General features: G+C 49.9%; 1 protein-coding gene across 1 annotated transcript; it reads right to left on the minus strand.

The window, feature by feature from the left end:
* Positions 1-1,693: 1,693 nt before the first annotated feature.
* STMN1 (stathmin 1) lies at positions 1,694-6,169 on the minus strand. Its single transcript, XM_074926132.1, has 5 exons — positions 6,109-6,169; positions 4,423-4,493; positions 3,508-3,680; positions 2,533-2,724; positions 1,694-2,190 (listed from the first exon to the last, which is right to left on the minus strand). The coding sequence occupies exons 2-5, from the start codon at positions 4,433-4,435 to the stop codon at positions 2,122-2,124; spliced, it is 447 nt and encodes a 148-aa protein (XP_074782233.1). The 5' UTR covers positions 4,436-4,493; positions 6,109-6,169; the 3' UTR covers positions 1,694-2,121.
* Positions 6,170-16,769: the final 10,600 nt, after the last annotated feature.

The following is a 16,769-nucleotide window of genomic DNA, read 5'->3' on the forward strand; positions in this document are numbered from 1 at the left end:
CAACGCCATTTGGGGTTTGGCAGTGCTGTCATTCTCCTCCCCCACGCCCTGAAAAGATGGGGGAACACCTCCCCGCCCGAATTTGGGACACTTCCTCAGCAGGCAGATACATTAAAGGAAGAGCTGGGGGTTTTGGATTGCTGATTATGCCTGCACTTGTCTAGAGGAACTGATCCAGTGATCACCTGAACCTCCATTACGTAGTACTAGAGACACTCAATGCCTTTCATAAGTGCATCGTGTGGTGGATTCAAGCCTTTGTCTCAAAGTTCAGCTCTACTTCCCCATCCTCTGCCCCTCCCCAGGTGGATCCTGACCCCTGCCTTGTGCTCTCGGCTCACACACGGTTGATATGGGCCATTAAAACCCCAAACTTGCACTATGCCCCCACCACAGATTGGGGGCGGGGGGCTGCCCGACAAGTACAGTTTTTCTTACCTTAAATGATGAAGTATAAAAACACTTCTGGAAGTCCTTCAGGGAAAGGATCTGATCCCAGCCTTCCAGGGCATCAAGCCTGGCTTTATCTCACTGCTCTTCCTTCATTCAAGCAGCACAACATCAGCTTTTGGTTAAGTACAACTCTGGTGCAATCAGAAGTGGTTAAGTGTGACACACAAGAGCTTTCTAAACTGAGGTTCCTTCCTTAGCAAGCCTCAGAAGACAGGTCAGGTGGTCCAGCACTCAATCAGCCCCTTAAAAATAATTCCCTACCAGTTTTTTTCATCCTCAGAACATGTCACCGGGCAGCACCAGACGCAGAGTTAACCTGCAGACAAACCTGGCAGCCAAGCCTCAACATCAGAGACACAAAAGGAGGGACAGGACCGAGTGTGCCGCACCGAGGCCAGTACCACCGAGTGTTTGATGCAAGAAGCTGTGAAAGCCACAGCTTCCCACGCCGAGGGAACACGCTCACAAACACCCAGCAGCTCAGAACAGTGTTTATACTGGTTAGGGGGCCACTCACACCCCCCAACTGCAGCTTTAGCGTGAGTACCTGTGGCTGCCCTTAGAGGGTTTTTCTTTTTTTAAAGGCACCTGCACAATACAGCAACTCCACCCAATCCACATAAAAAGCATCTCCCCCGAGAGCACAAGGACAGTCGGATCTATTTCTCACGCCCCAGAAAAAACAAAGTTGATAGACATCTGGTTGTGGGCAGGAATTAATCTTCAGACTCGCCCTGAGGCACAGTGTACCATCCCAACACAGCCGCGGCAGACACCAAAACAAAAATAACTCTTATCCACAACAGCATTTCCAATGGGGGCAGGGTCACCACCCCAGCACAGAGCGGGTTTCTGACTTTGAGGCAGGAAGCGGTACACAAGTCACCATTCAACAGCAACGAGTCATCTTCTAGAAACCCTTTACCAAAAAAAAAAAGCTCAGATCAGTCATGGGGTAACAAGGACTTGTTTGTTCAAGTGTCAGCATCCACAGGGAGGTGGTTCTGAACTCTTTTTAACAAACACACACAACAGCTGATGAGCGCTGAGGTGTCAAAACAAAGCTCTGATTGTAAAATTAAGACAATGAGTGTGCTCTAGGGGAAAGGCAGCCGTGCAGTGTGCCCACGGGTGGAGGGAGAAGTGCTGCTGCAGCCCTTTCCACTCAGCACCGCTCAAGGATTCCTGCTGCAGACCTCAGCCAACTCACTTTTGTTTCTCACATCATTTTCAGAAGTAATTCTCATGATAACAGCACTGTGCAGCTTTATTTAGTCACTCAGTTACAGCAGTATTTCAGCAGACTGGGACAGTCAGATTTTTGAAGTGTAACAGATATTCAGCATGGAACAGTATACTACATATTCCTTTCACAAATGTCTTACAGAGCTGATACAGTACTAGCCATCAACCCAGTAGCAAGCGCACTGGAGTAGAAAAGGATGCAACAAGAAGATAGCTACACTGGAAAGACAACACTTTAGAAAAAGTGAAACATGTAAGGTCTCCCCTCTAGCCCCCAAAGAAAGTGTACAGTTTGGATCTAATTTTACAGTTCTACATCAGTTTCTAGAAACTTAAAAAAAACAAAACCAAAGATAAAACCACTGGCCAGTACAGTCTTTGGATATTTAGAGGAGGGGGAGAGAGTCAGTTTCCAGAATGAAGTCAGTCGGTTTCGGCCTCACCAGGGTCTTTGCCTTCTTTGTTCTTTCGAACCTCTTCAATATGCTTGTCCTGAAAGGCAACAGCAGGGAAGCAGTTAGCTGCCCCAGTGCAAGGAGGCAGGGCAGGCCCTGCCTTGCTTCTCACCCCCCAGCCCAGGCAAGCTACCGAAGCCTCAGAAGAGAAAGGGAGATGCTGCACTAACTCCATCCATCCCCTCTCCCCCAAGAGGAGGATTTCTGCAAAGTCTTTTGCAGATTTAATCATCTTTCAAGATGATACCACCACAGAACTCCCAAGGATGTCCATCTAGTCACAGCACCTCCCCTCACTTGGACGTTCGCTTGGCTTTATTTAGCCTGCTTTCACAGTCTGGAGCATGGATAAACTCTCTCCCTGGGACTCTACACCCACCTTCTCCCTCAAGCGTTCCAGTTTAGCAGCCATTTGTGCCTCGCGGTTTTCTTTGTTAGCTTCCATTTTGTGGGTCAGCTTCTCCTCTGCCATTTTGCTGAAGTTGTTGTTTTCTTCAATTGCTTTCTGAAGCACCTCTTTTTCATGCTCCCGCTTCTCAGCTAGCTGCTTCAAGACTTCTGCTTCATGAGACTAGCAAAACAGAGGATGCAGGCTTTGAACATAAAACAGATGAACTACAGAGGCAGCCACAGTCGAGTTGTTCACAACTCCCATGAGAAAAAGATTATTTTTTGCTATTTTATCAGAGAACAACGTAACTTCGTGATGCAGGACAGAGCTCCCTGGTGCTCCCCCCACTCACATAACCCATATTTCACCATTACAAACTATAAGGAAAGTTAAGTTGCTGTCATTACTTCCAAGTGTTGTTAAATGGGATTCTTCTGGAAAAAACACGGATTTTTATGTTAACATCGACAGATCTTTCCTAGAAGGCCCCCAGTTCTCAGAATGGTGAATCACTGTGATTGAGGTCTCACAGGAGGCTGCACTTCACTTAATAAACTTCTGCACACCCAGGAGCTCCCAGCTACACCTCATCAGCAAGATTCTGCATCAAGTCAGACACTGTATTCACAAACCTTCTCATTACAGATCCACCATTACATTTTCTAGGAGAAAATGAATCCGTTAGATGTTAAAGACAAGAAAAAACAGCTTCATGAAAAACCACGCCCTCTCAACTAGACATTTTCTCCCATTCAAGATCACTTCAGGAAGAAAGCTACAGCCTTGCAGACCACAACAAAGGTTCATAAGAGCCCCAGAGATTCCAAAGTTGAACGAATATTCCATTTACCATTATACAAACTGCTGATCACTTGTCCCAAGCAGCAAGTAATTTTAAAAAAAACCCCACACAACTTGCACAGACTAGCTGAGCAGAGCCCACTTACGCTGTTTCAAATTTACCTTACGTCTCTCTTCTGCTGCTTCCAACTTCTTCTGAATCTCTTCCAATGACACATCCTTCTTCTTTGGGGGAGAAAGAGGGAATTCTGGAACTGCTTCTTTTGAGCGGGGACTGAGTATCAGCTCAAATGCCTGCCCAGAGGCACGCTTTTCCAGTTCCTTCACTTGAATATCTAGGAACATGGGAAAAAAACCCAAACAAACAGTATTTTAAGCCAGGAACTGGCTTAGGTAACTTGAACAAGAGCCTTCAAAAATTCAATGCCACAAAGCTCACTTAAGGAGACTGAGCTGACAGTTTTAAGCAGCAGCAACACCATTCAAAAATGTGGCATGCAATTTTGTTTCCAATTCTTCCTTGATATTACATTATCCAGGCACCTGACATTTTATTTTAGCCTTTGATACTCAAGGTCATGAAAACAAGTTTCTTTTCTGCATGTGAAGTACTGATAAAAATAAAATTATTCTCCAACAGCAAGCCTGAGGAAGAGTTTCAAGGTGCTCCCCTACAACCTGACGTAGCCAAAAACTGAAATCAGTTTTCAAAGAAATATGTGAGTCAGTGTTCTGCCTTCAAACACCTATGAACAGGCACGTCAGCCCTGCACGGTGTCAGTTGTACCAGCACACCAGTTTTGATCACCAAGATGTCTAGATGATAGTCAGTTCTGTTAACTGAGCAGATGGCATGCAGATGAGCTGAAGCCCATCTGCTAACAGCCTAGTCTGAGAGGGCTTTTGGTATGTTTTCACAAGCACCCGGTTTTAACAGCTTCTCCAAAGCAGCCTAGAGATGGGGAAAAAAGCATGGTGATGACAGTTTATTTTACTATATTAGATTTTTTTAATTTGAGGAAGTTAAGAGCAAAAAAAAATAAGACACAAGAGCATTTAGTACATAATACTACGTACCAGAAGTAGCCATGACCAAGAAAATATGACTCCAGAAGCCAAGTCAGGGAGAATTTCAATCGATTGGATTCCTAGATAACAAAGAGACATACCTTTGAACAGTAAGTATAAGAATTTGATTTCTTTTAACTCCTCATAAAAATTGCTAAGCATCATCAGACCTCCTGAACAAAGACAGTCAGGTAGGTTACTGCAGTCAGTCTTGGGGGCTGAGGCTGATGTACGTCGCTAGGAACAAGCAGAAAGGTTCTCTATTATTGATGTTGCAGAAGCTGTTGTGTGTACAACAGTATAGCCGGGCATTTTCAGTCTGTTTTACTCCACCATAATTAAGATATGCAAACAAAGACTCCCATTTCACCATTAATTCAGCAGCAGACAGCGCTACGGATTTCACCGACACTGCACATAATGGATATAGCTCCCTGAATTAAAATACAGCGCACAACAGGACAGTACAGCCAGGACTCCTGCCGCTACCATAGGGCCTTAAATGTGCGCATCGAGCTCATTTAAAATTCGATGTTATTTGTGCAGCTGAAGCCAGATGCTGCACATCACGACAGACAGGGAACCCGCCCACCGCCCGGCATCCCTTGTTAAAAAGGCACGTAATAAAGAAATAAAAGCCATAAAGCGCTCTAAAAACCCCAAAAGAAGGATTTTAGGGTTTTTTACGGTTTTTTAGCCGACGATGAAGCGGGGGCCGGGTGGGGTGCGCGCTCGGACGGGCGGCGCTAGGACCGCGCACCCACCCGGCCCCCCGGCGGCACCGCCCCTCCCGCCGCCAACCAATGAGAGCCGAGGCCGTCGCAGGGCCGGGCGTTGGCCCCGCCCCCTCTCCGCACGCGCCTTCCTGACCGCACCGAATTCAAACCGCCGGGGAGGGAGAGAGGGAGCGCGCGCGCGCCCGCCGGCGCGCGCGGGGGGCTCGAGGGAGGGGCGGGGCCAACGGTAACATCCGGGCACCTGCCGCCCCCCCCTCCTCCCGCCGCAGGTGCGGGCCCCCGCTTCTACCCCGGGGTGGAAAGGAGGCGGGGGGGGGCACGCGGGAAAAAGGGGGGACCCGCACCCCACCGCCGCCACCCGGGGCGCAGCGGCGGGTCCCCGAGCTCGATGGCGTCGGGGTGCGGCCGCCCGGGCGCCGCCCCTTCCCCACTAACAATGGCGGGGTCCTGTCAGGGAGGGGAGGGGGCGCCGCTGCCGCGGGTAGGGCGTCGCCCCTCACAGAGCGTCGCCCGTTCCCCGGACAATAGACACCCCTTTCCCCACCGGGATTTTGGGGGAGAGGGGAGGGGGGTGTAGAGAGGACCCCCCTCCCATTGTCTCCCCTCCCTTTGTCACCGCGACACCCGAGAAGCGAGCGGTGACGCGACCCCCCACGAGGAGAAAGGACAAAAGCACCAGGCGTGGGGAACCCCCTCCCCAAGCGCCCGCGAACGGCGGCGGAACCCCCAGCAGCCGCCCCTCGCCCTGACACCCCTCCTCAGACACACGCACCCCCCACAGCCCCCTCCGCGGCGGTACCGCCGCCCAGCCTCACAGGAGCGCCGAGCCTCCGTGACCCACCGCGCTCCCCGCCGCCTTCCCAACAACACCCCGAGGAACGCGGACACCCCCCACACCCCCCCAGCGCCGGGTGGGCCGCGCCGCTCCTCAGCCCCGGCGCCGCCGCCGCGCACCCACCTGCCCGCGCCGCCGCTCCAGCCCCGCACTCCGCTCACGCCCGCCCCGCCGCGCACAAAAGCGCCAAACAATGGCACGTGACCCGCCCCGCCCCGCCCCCATTGGCCGAGCGCGGCGGCACGTGCCGCCCCGCCGGGGGGCCGGCGGCGAGAGCGAGGCGGGGGGCGCGCGCCCCTTCCCGCCCACCTCCCCGCCGCCCGTTGCATGCCGGGACACGTAGTCCGCCGTGGGCGGGCGGGGGAGGTGAGGGGCGGCGACCCCCGCGGCCCGGCGGGGCCCGGGCGGAGGGTGCGGGGCTTCGTCGGGACGACTCTTGTCTCCGCGGGCCGCCCCGGGGCCGTGCGCACCCCCCGCGGTGGGCTTTGCGCCCAGGCCCGGAGGGCGGCGGGACTCCCTTTGTCTCCCGCCCCAGTGGTGGGGAGGAGCGGGGCCTCGGTGCAGCTGCCTTCGGTCAGGGCCGTCCGGCCCCTCAGGGGTGTTTGGTAGGAACGGAGCCGTGGGTCGGGTGGTCGCCTTGGGGCTGGGCACTGGCCTCAGGGCCACGGTCACCTCAGGGCTGTGGCCACTTACTTCAGGGCAATGGTCACCTCAGAGCCACAGTCACCTACCTCAGGGCCACAGTCACCTCATGGCCATGGCCACTTACCTCAGGGCAATGGTCACCTCAGAGCCATCATCACCTACCTCAGGGCCCTTGGTCACCTCATAGCCATGGCCACTTACTTTGGGGCCACAGTCACCTCAGGGCTCTTGATCACCTCAGAACCATGGTCACCTGCCTGAGGGCATGGTCACCTCAGGGCCAGTCAGTTATCTCAGGGCCACGATAACCTCAGGGCTCTTGGTCACCATCAAGATGACCACCACGTTTCTTTGGTCACCTCGTGGTCAGAGCCACCACAGGCCAACCCCAAAGAGCATCTGTGGGTGTGACAACGTGTTGGCCCCGCAGCCCCTGGCAGTGTGTTTTGGGGGACAGCCACATGGCCACCCTCTCCTATGGGGTGACACCAGCAAGTCGAAGCACATCCAGAAGAGCCATCGTTCACGTGGATTCCGCAGTATGTACCTAATGAGTGTGTAAAAACGATCCCTCCTTGTCCCAGAGCTGCACTGTGAGCAGTTCCCTTCCCAGGATAACGCTATTGCCAAGTGTAGATAAATGGTTCGCTCGCAAATGTGCTTTAAATGAACTGGCTGCATTTCACATGCTCTATACGAATGACTTCTGCACAACTCCCGTGGCGGTTTCCATGCTACAGTCACCTGAGTTACACCAAGAGTCAATACGTACAAAAGGCAGATGGCCGGAGAACAGCACAAATCTTCTGCTACAATGCAAGCCCAGCCCAGCAGCCTCTGTACCCTAAATACCAAAGACAGGACTTTACTGAGGGGACTCATCCTTGTTGTACACACTCTTAAAAACAAGGATTTTGCACCAAAAAAAAAAAAAATTCCTACCTTGAGGAAGGTTAATATTGTGACAGAAACGCATAAAGCTTTCAAAACAGAGATTATTTTAAACACTTGCCCTGTTTTTTGCTGATCTGACGTCTATTTCCATGGAAACCACATCCAGGCGCTGAGCTGCTAGAATTGGGAGAGGTTTCTGCCGGAGTGGCTCGCTGGGCATGGGAAGAGCCATTTTCCAGCAGCATGGTAGAACCTTTTTGTGAGATTGAAGGGATTTCAGATTCAAAATGGTTTTCTTGGCCCTTCAGGCTCATGCCTGGTACAATCACGGGGTTCCTGGCTCAATACCAGCTGTATGTGCATAGATATCACATACAACACGCATGTTTTTAAATGAGACATCTTGAGTGCTTGGATTAAATTGCATCAAATGTTGCTAGAAAACAAAGCAGCCAAGAGACCATGCCATCAGCCTGTGTTTTGCTTTATCATTTATTAATTATCATCCATGTAGATCAACAGTGTGTTGGATGCTTTAATATTAATGCTTTTTAGTAAAATCAGTGAGCTTATCCTGGTGTGATCTCAGGATTTCCCAGAGGAAACAAGGCTTCCTGGGCTCAGGGCTTTTTGTTTGGTACCTGTGTGACTGCCTTTAGTCAGTCCTTACCCCCTGGAGAGATGATGATGAAATATCATTTATTGCTTTTGATGAAGGAATGCAGGCTGAGATAAATCTACAAGTCACACAGGGTCTGTTCTCAGCACTATCCATCTTATTTCCTGGGCTTCTCACAGGGAAAAACAGAAAGAAAGAAACAAAGACCTGAATATAACTTACCTTCCTTTGCAGATTGTCTTTAAGGCCAAAAACATTTCTTTCAGGTAAGAACTCTGCTATGTAAGAGGCAACACAGTTTATTGATGAGAAGCACTGAGCTGGGAATCAGATTCAGGATCTGTTCTCAGCTCTGGCATCTTCCATGCCATGTCACTTAGGTTGAGCCACCCCTTTTGCAACAACCTGCCACAACTGGTTTCGATTTAAACCAAAATCTTTGAGTATTTTTGTGATACAAAGAGAAATATCAGCTCTTAGCAGCTGGAAAGGCATGGAGACAATCTCATTTTTGGCCTCATTGCAAGAGTGGTTTTATTTTTGGAATATTTCATAAACCCCGTTTGTTTATGTGGCATTTATTTTTGTCTGATCTCAAGGAGAATGGAGTATATGAAAAGCTTTTATTTAATTTGCATTTGATTTGTGTTTATTGACACATTTACTGCGATTCTAAACAGACTCCTCTTTCGTCGAGCCTAGCAGCATGTGGCTGTAGTAGTTTTCATCTACTGGATTCCTTATCACCAACAAAAGCTTTTTGCTGTAATTACAGGATTTTTTTAAAAAAAGAGCAAGTAGCAGCACCAGAAATTTCCTCCAATATGTCACTATTTAGCCCCAAAACAGGGTTTGAGACGAAAGATACCGTTTCAAGCCCAGATCTAACTACAGCAGCCAGATGAATTTGTGCATCTTGAGGAGAATAAAGGACCACAGCAGAACCTGCAGAAGATATTCCCAGAGTAGAATGGGAAAAAGGCTTTAAAAATTAGGAATTTGATCTACTCTCGGGGTCAGTGGCTACGATGCATCTGAGCCGGCGATAACTGCCCCCCCTTGAAGTTGTTGCCCTGGTGCAGCTCGCGGCCACAGCTGTAACTGCCCACGGGTTGCTGGAGGGGGGCTGGTTCCCAGCACAGACAAAACACGAGGCTCCTCGGATGAGTCTCATCGGAAGACTCCTTGTACGTGTGAATTTGGGACGTGATGTGATCAGATTTAGCATAAAGATTAAAGTGTCTCCTCTGATGTGCTTATCAAAATATCCCACAAAGACTGACATAATTAGGTGACAACTCAGCCCACGGCAGCTCTTTTAACTTGCAAAAATATTTAATCTCCAATGAGAAAATGTGCTTTCTGAGTATTAAATTGCCACCCTTAAGCACTCGTGGTAGATGGACTGACAGCTTATTTGTTAATCAGAGAATGTTTTAAAGCACCTTCGTAAGTAATATTAGCAAGTATTTGGTAACAGTCAGTGCATTAGCAAAGTTCATTTTAAAACTAGAAATTCAATGTACTATTTGACCTGAGTCAATCAGTTTAAGTGATTTCAGAAATAACCTGCTAGAGGAGACAGTAATTTAAAAGAAACTTGTTCTCAGAGGTAGAGAGAAGGGCTACAAGGTTTCTTTCTATTTATGTTTCTCAGTCTTCTTATTAACCTTCAGCAAATTTTTCTCCACACTGCAGCCTGCCCATCTTCACTCTGGCTGTACTGACATGCTGCTGCCCAACAAAGGCCTCGAAGGAAAATCAGTGGCTGCAAAGGTCTCACTGATCTTCAGATAAAAATACTTTTTCATCCGAATGCAGCCAAGGAGTTCATGGAATTGAAGAACAAAACGAGACTTTTAGGGAGTGTCCCCCCCACAATGAAAGCTCTTCCACCGGAAGAAATGTTTAAGGTAATTGATATTAGTTTACTGGAGGTGTTTAAGCTGATACTATATTTATGCTCAAAAACACCATTAAGAAAATGTTCCCTTCGGAACAAATTTGCACTTGCCAATGTGCTGTTGGAAATGATTTAATTTTTTTCAAATCAGACAGGGTGCCTGGTTTCGATTTATCATTTGGTTTTTGACAAATTCACTCGAACTCACTTAATTCCTCCATAAAGCGAGGCAAGTAAAAGCACTCACCAGAGATGGTGATTGCGCCTGCAGCAAGAGAGATGAAAATATAAATTAATTGCTTTGATATTGGGGCAATATAACCCTGAAATGTCATACCTCTCCAAATGCAGTCATAGGATTGCATTTGTATTGCGTGATATCCAAATACTATGGTGACGAGGGCTGACAAGGCTCTAGAGTAGAAAAATAATGTAAGATTCTAATGAACTAAAGACAAAGGTCCCACAAGCACTCTGCTGCCCTTGAAAAAAATTCTCCAACACACTGAAACAGTGACAGACCCTAAAGTAAGGCAGCGGCTGCGGTACCCACACGCAGGCACCTTCATCCTGGCTGCAACCAGGATGCTTTGTCCTAAATAGTGAGGTCTGCCTTTGATCCAGCCTGGGCAAAGGAACAGCAGCATTCCCTTCCCAGCCCGCTGGTAGATCTTCGGCATGTTTTTCATTCTTTGTTTCCTAAGAAAAATGAGATTTTACAGAATCAAACTACTTCTGTATCTCTGAATTCTCTCCCAGCTTCTAGCTTTGTGAGCCAGTCTCTGCCCCTCCGATAAATATGGATAAGAGCTCAGTGACACGAATTCCACAAGTTTCTTGAAAACAGATGGCTGGGGAGAGGCAGGAGTGAGGAAAAGGCTTCAACACAAGCCCAACTATTATTAGAGACCAGAGACTTCACACCAGGGAGAGCTATCACAGACGCTCCCAACAGCAGGTACAATTTCAGAACTGGTTGTTTTCTTCACGGCACCAGCAGATCCTCCAAGACACTAAGGTGCAGTTGTGCTCCCCTGGGAGCTACCTGCCAAATGTAAGGACAGAGCTGTGTGGACGCTGGCTCCCACCTCTGCTACGTCCAGAAACACACACTAAAAGCTGGCCTGGAGAGCTCCTCACACTGCTTCCCCCCCTCCCTGCTCCCACAGCTCCGAACCCAGCTGGGAGCCTCGACCCATTTCTCTGCATCCTCCCTGCTTTTCCCTTTCTGCTCCCAAACGGAGCTCACAAATTTGCATTTCCCATATGGAGCACCATGAGCTTTGCTATTCAAGGAAGCCCGTAAACAACTCACTGCCGAGGGTTCAAAAATAACTATGCTGCAAGAGCTGCATCACCCAACGAGAGCGAGTGGCTGGGAGAGAAGCACGAAGAAAGGGTTTATGGGCTTGGGTTTTTGGGCTTGTGGTTTTTTTTGTTTTTTTTGTTTTTTTTGCATGTGAGCCAACAGGAGATGCACTAATTAGATTTCAAAAGTGTCAGAGTCAGCCATTTCAGCTGGGATACAGCAAAGGAGACAGTGTGATTTTGACAACCACATGGAATAGCAATGCATAGCAAAGCCATAAAATATTCAACAGCCGTAGAAGATTCCAGTAAAGACATTTGCTTTGGCTCTTTGAAAATGAAGTGGGGGGAAAGAAAAGCAGGGTATAGCACTAATTATTCCCTAGTTCCTAATTAGTTCCTTGAATTTAAAATATGGATTCAGCTCTACCAGCAGCTCAGCAAGCCTATTGTGCTATTAATACTTCCCTGGCGTGATATAGTTAAAAATACTCCCACCCTTTCAAGACAAAATGTAGCTTGGAAGTGTCACGATGGGAGGAGTTCAGGGATGGAAATCCTCTTAAAGGAATATGACTTCTCCTCTGTCAAATAAACAGTACGAATGAGCTTGTAACAGCCCCCAGACTGAGCCTGTTCCCACCAAGAGCAAATCTGAAAATAACGCTCAATGCAGAGCTCTCAGGCCGTTTGCTATCAAAGCTGTTTCACTGACAAAATTGGTGCGCAGCCAAATGGTAACAGGTTTTACTTATTTTTCAGAGATCTGCTGCCTGGGGAGCGGGTGAGTTTGCAATTCTGAAGTGCATCCAGATCAAAAGGCAGGACTTTGAAACACACCCGGCACCCCCACCTCTTTGCATCCAACCCCACGCTCAGGTAACGCAGGACGGTCTTGACCTGCCCAGTGCAACAGCCACAGCTCATTTTCTGTGGCAATATCTATAGGTGCTGTTTATGGATGACATATCCTGCCATGGGCAGAATAAAACATGCCTCTTCCCACAGGATTTGTGAGCCAAAGAAACAAGCCTGGAGATTTATTTTTAATTTTTTTTTTTTTTTTTTTTTTTTATGGCACCTTTCGACTTCAGTCCGACCCGAAGGTCCAGATTTATGCTTTCACACTTCGGATCCTCTCAGGACAATAAGCAGTTCCCCTCCCACCTCCACCGACAATTCTGCATCAAAATAGGTTAATTCCTGCTCCATCCCTCTGTCTCTTCACCCCCTGCCTGTAATAGCTCAGCATGGAAACAATACCTGTACTTAACACGTTCTCAGTGCTGTTTGATCCCTTTTCCCCTACTAATTTGAGTTCAGAATAGATCAATATATATATTAAAAGAAAAAAGACCAGACACATCCACTGCAGCTGTGCGAACAGGCAAACAAAGCCAGCCTTTCTGGAGGAAAACCACATTTCTGTCTTTTATGCAATAAACCAGCAAAATGCTGCCCTGTGCTAAAATCAATACCCAGAGAGATACCCTTATATTGTGATTGCCAAGCTAAGTGCTTCGTTTTAATTAAAACAACCCAAACACACACAAAAAACCAACCCAGACCTTGCAAGATGAACATCGTTAGAGAGCTGCTATCAACATGAGGAGACGAAGGCACCCTGAAGCTGCTGGGTTGGGGGATTCTGGTGCCACCATGTCACCCAGGGAGGGGTATTGACAGTCTCAGCACCTCCCAGCACCCCTGTCCGGGGTGAAGATGTAAACCAAAGGGTTAAAAAGGAGTGTGGGGGACATTTGGGGTCCCCACCTCATGCAGCCCCCTGCTCTGCCGCACCACCACGTTCAGGTGCAAAGAATGACCCAGTATCCATGGGGCTGAGCTCAGCCTGTCCTTCCTAAATTCGGGGAAATCTGGATATTAACAAAAAAAATCCCCTTCAAACCTATTTCAAGGGCTTTTTCAGGTTAGCCTGGAACTAGAGAGACATCACAAAGCTTTTTCTGTCCTCTAGTGCCTCAGTTTCCCCTCTGTTTCCCCTGTTTATTTGGGAATCCTCTCTAGGGCCAGCAAGAGACCACTCCAGCCTGAAATGGGGCTTCTGCTACAGAGTGAAAACTGACAAAAAAAACCCCTGTTGTGCCCTCAAAATACCCCTGATGCTGCTGGCTGAGAGAACAGGAGCCCTCTTGGCCCATGGCATTGCATTTGGCAGGCCAGAGAGCTCGGCAAGCATCGCGCCTGCAGCCCAGCCCCGCAGCATTGCGTCTCGAAGCCAGCAAGCACGTGCCCTGCGCTGGATCCCAGCCCTGGTAACCCAGCGTGGGAGGACCTGCTGCTTGGGAAGATGACAAAGTTGAGCTGGATCCCGCGTGACTGCGAGCATCCAGGGTTTTCAGCTCAAGGCAGCCTGGAAGCCGATGCATTAGACGGTAACAATTCACTTTGGAGATTAAGAAACTCGATTTTTCTTCAGAACTTCACCCAGAGCAAAGTTTCGATTCGCCAGTAGAAAAATCAAGATAAAAACAAGCATATACTCACCGATCAAAGGAATCTAAGGAACTCTGCTCAAGAGGGTGCTGCCTGGGTTTGGGTTAGGAGCAGGGTCAGCCCTGTGCCTGCATCCACGCTGGTCTTCGGGGCTGGTATCACAGCCCACGGCCGGGCACTGAGCTCCTCTACCAGAGCTCGTCGGGTTCTCACGGCACCACTGGGCTCAGCTTGCAGGGCCGTGGACCTTTATAAGCTGTTGTGAATCCAGGCCTTACTATTTTCCATAAAAATACAAGAAAAATACAAGAAAAAAAAAAAACCCACACAAAACTAACACGACAGTGTGTGTTACGGTAATTACAAAGAGGTTTTAACACATGTCTCAATTTGCATTAATTAAATCAACAGGGAAGCTTCAATTGAGTAAATGATTTTTTTTTTTTTTTTTTTTTGCCTAAGCAGCAGCAAATGCTGCAGCAGGCTGGAGCTGGTAACTCCAGTTTGCTGCATGGATGTGCGGTGGGATGGGGAGGGATCTGCCGGCTGGAAGGGGCTTCCCAGGAGGGAGGCAGCCGCAGGCAGGACGAGCTGGGGGTGGGGAGGATGAGAAGAAGACTCTCAGCTCTAATATACAAAAAGCTCCAAGCCGGGTCTGTGCTGACACTGTCGGATTTCAGCCCCGAGTCCGGAGAGGGGAAAGCTTTGAAGCTGAAGCCGGTCGGAGAGCGGAGGTTGCTCTGCAGAGATAAGCCGTGGGTAAGAGGAATGCGTCCATTCATGCCCCAGCCATGCTGCAAGCACAGCTGTGAGGGGAATATAAATGGGCAGCGTGGTGGGTTTTTTTATTTTTAAAGCCACCAGTTTGAATATTAAAGCAGATCAGACACATTGAAATGCTTGGCTGGAAGTGAACTCTTCCCAATGCACAACCCTCCAGGGCAGGGGATGGCCACGCTGTCAACCCCCCTCAACTTAACAGGGTTGGTGTTTCCTTCCCGTATCCCTGCGAAGCAAAATCCCTCTGTGGATAAAACACGGGGGATTTATGGATATAAACCCCAGATAGTTCACATTCAGACCCAAACCTCTGCGTTGTAGGGACACAGCAACCAAGAGCTGGTGGCGGTGGGCTGCTGTGGCAGATCACATACCAGGCTAATCCCTAAATCCTGCTTTTTGCCAGAAAACCTTCCAGTGTGGCACAGGCAAGACTGGAGCAGCCCAGGCCACCCCAAAGGCTCTCCCCTCTTGTCGCTGGCCTAGGTGGGTGGGCAGGGAACGATGCCCTGCCCCTACTCGTGGCTGGCCTGGGAAATTCTGCCTCCAGCAGAGCTGTCCCAGCCCCTTTCCTTCCGAGCTCTGAGGCCCTGTGAAGCAATGCGAGCGAGCTGCGGTGAGGGAAAACACCTTCCTCTCGTGCTACGCTGGGGATTTGTGCCACATCTTTTGTGCACACTGCCTCTGGCCTCAAGGCTGGAGCATGTAATGGGGGATCTGGAGGAAATTGCTGCTTGCAGGGGGAGCCTGACTGCAGAGATGGCTCCGGGCTGGATTTTAAAGCAGATGCATCATGTCAGTGAAGTAGGAAAATGCTCAGAGAGGGTTCCTGCAGCACCACATCCCAGAGAGCAGAAAGGGGCTGATGGAGCGGAGAAAAGAGGGTGTCTGCCCTGCCCAAGTGACCCCCAGGCTTTTTTGAAGTCTCCTCTTCTGGAGGGTTCAGAAAATTGGGCACGTGGTCGCGGGTGCAGAGGCCAGCTCTGGAGCAGGGACCAAAGGGATGCAGAGCCAAGCAGAAGGACATGTGCCCACTGCCCCGTTCCCCCAGCCCCACGGGCACTGGCGGTGGGAATAAGTGACTTTCTGTGAACCGAAGGGTTAATGAATGTCACTGTCGCCCTCTGAGCGCAGTCGGTTTCTGCCACCCCCTTCCCCGAAAGCCTTTACATAAGAGTCTTGCAGAATTTATAGCCTGCCTCAGCTGTGCCGGGCTGGAGCCGTGGCCGAGCTGCTCCCCTGGAGCTGCCAGCGCAGATCGCTGGCTGTGCTAATTCGGGGAGGAAAATGGGATTTGATTTCTGCACCAGTCACTGTCTCTCACTGTTAAAACAGGACCCGACGGGCTCTGTCTGCACCCCCCCAGCTCCCCCACACGATCCATTGCATACATTGACCTTGAATGTCCCCCACCCACCCTCAGCATCTCATCAGAGCGATCCTGAGGCTCCCTGTGTCGTCACACCCCAGCCTGCTCCCAAGGCTAGAAATGGTGTTTTAAGTGTAAAACAATTCAAAAAAGAAAAATCTGGAAGCCTCAAAAGCCACTGGGGTCTTGTGGTCCTGTTCACATCAGTCCTTTGTGTCACTGGAGAGCAGAGGAGATGTTGAAAGATGTTGTCCCCTGCTTCTGCCCAGCGCTGTACCTTCCCCCTGAGGCCAACCCGGAGCATCCTCAGCCCTAGGACTTGCCCTTGACTAAGAGGGGCCAGGGGGCCACCAGCGAGGTGAGGACGTGGCCATCATGGTGACAAAACAACTCAAGCACTGGAGGAGATGCTGTTTTTCCATTCCCCTTTCTTCCCCTAGGAGAAGGGCTTTGCTGGCACCCATGTCACCCGCTGTCACTGGGTGAGGACTAGCAGGTGCCACCCAAACTCCCCCTCTCCTCCAGCTCAGCACCCCAGTAAATCCTGCCTCCACGCAGCTCCGGGCGCTGTCGTCTGCAGCAGCTTCTCTCTGCGATGGTAGGAGGTGAAGCAAAGCTGGGGCCGCCGCTGCCGTCCCCCGGTGTGTCCCCCAGCAAGAGTGTGGCGGTGGGACAATGCAAAAGCAGCTGCTGTGCCACGAGCCTGGATGTCCCCAGCAGCTGCTGAGGCGCCGTGTCCGGGGCCACCTCCCGCCTCTCCCACCGCAGCCCCAGCGAGGGCCCTGGCGAGGGTCTCCGGTGGGGTAAAT

This window comes from Athene noctua, chromosome 24, assembly GCF_965140245.1.
Source record: "Athene noctua chromosome 24, bAthNoc1.hap1.1, whole genome shotgun sequence".
In the NCBI taxonomy this organism is placed as follows: Eukaryota; Metazoa; Chordata; class Aves; order Strigiformes; family Strigidae; genus Athene; species Athene noctua.

Excerpts from the sequence above, each read along its gene's own strand:
- STMN1 (XM_074926132.1), bottom strand. Across the intron at positions 2,725-3,507 it reads CAGCAGAAGAGAGACGTAAG|TCTCATGAAGCAGAAGTCTT; the intron begins GTAAATTTGAAA and ends CTGTTTTGCTAG. Across the intron at positions 2,191-2,532 it reads TGGAACGCTTGAGGGAGAAG|GACAAGCATATTGAAGAGGT; the intron begins GTGGGTGTAGAG and ends GTTGCCTTTCAG.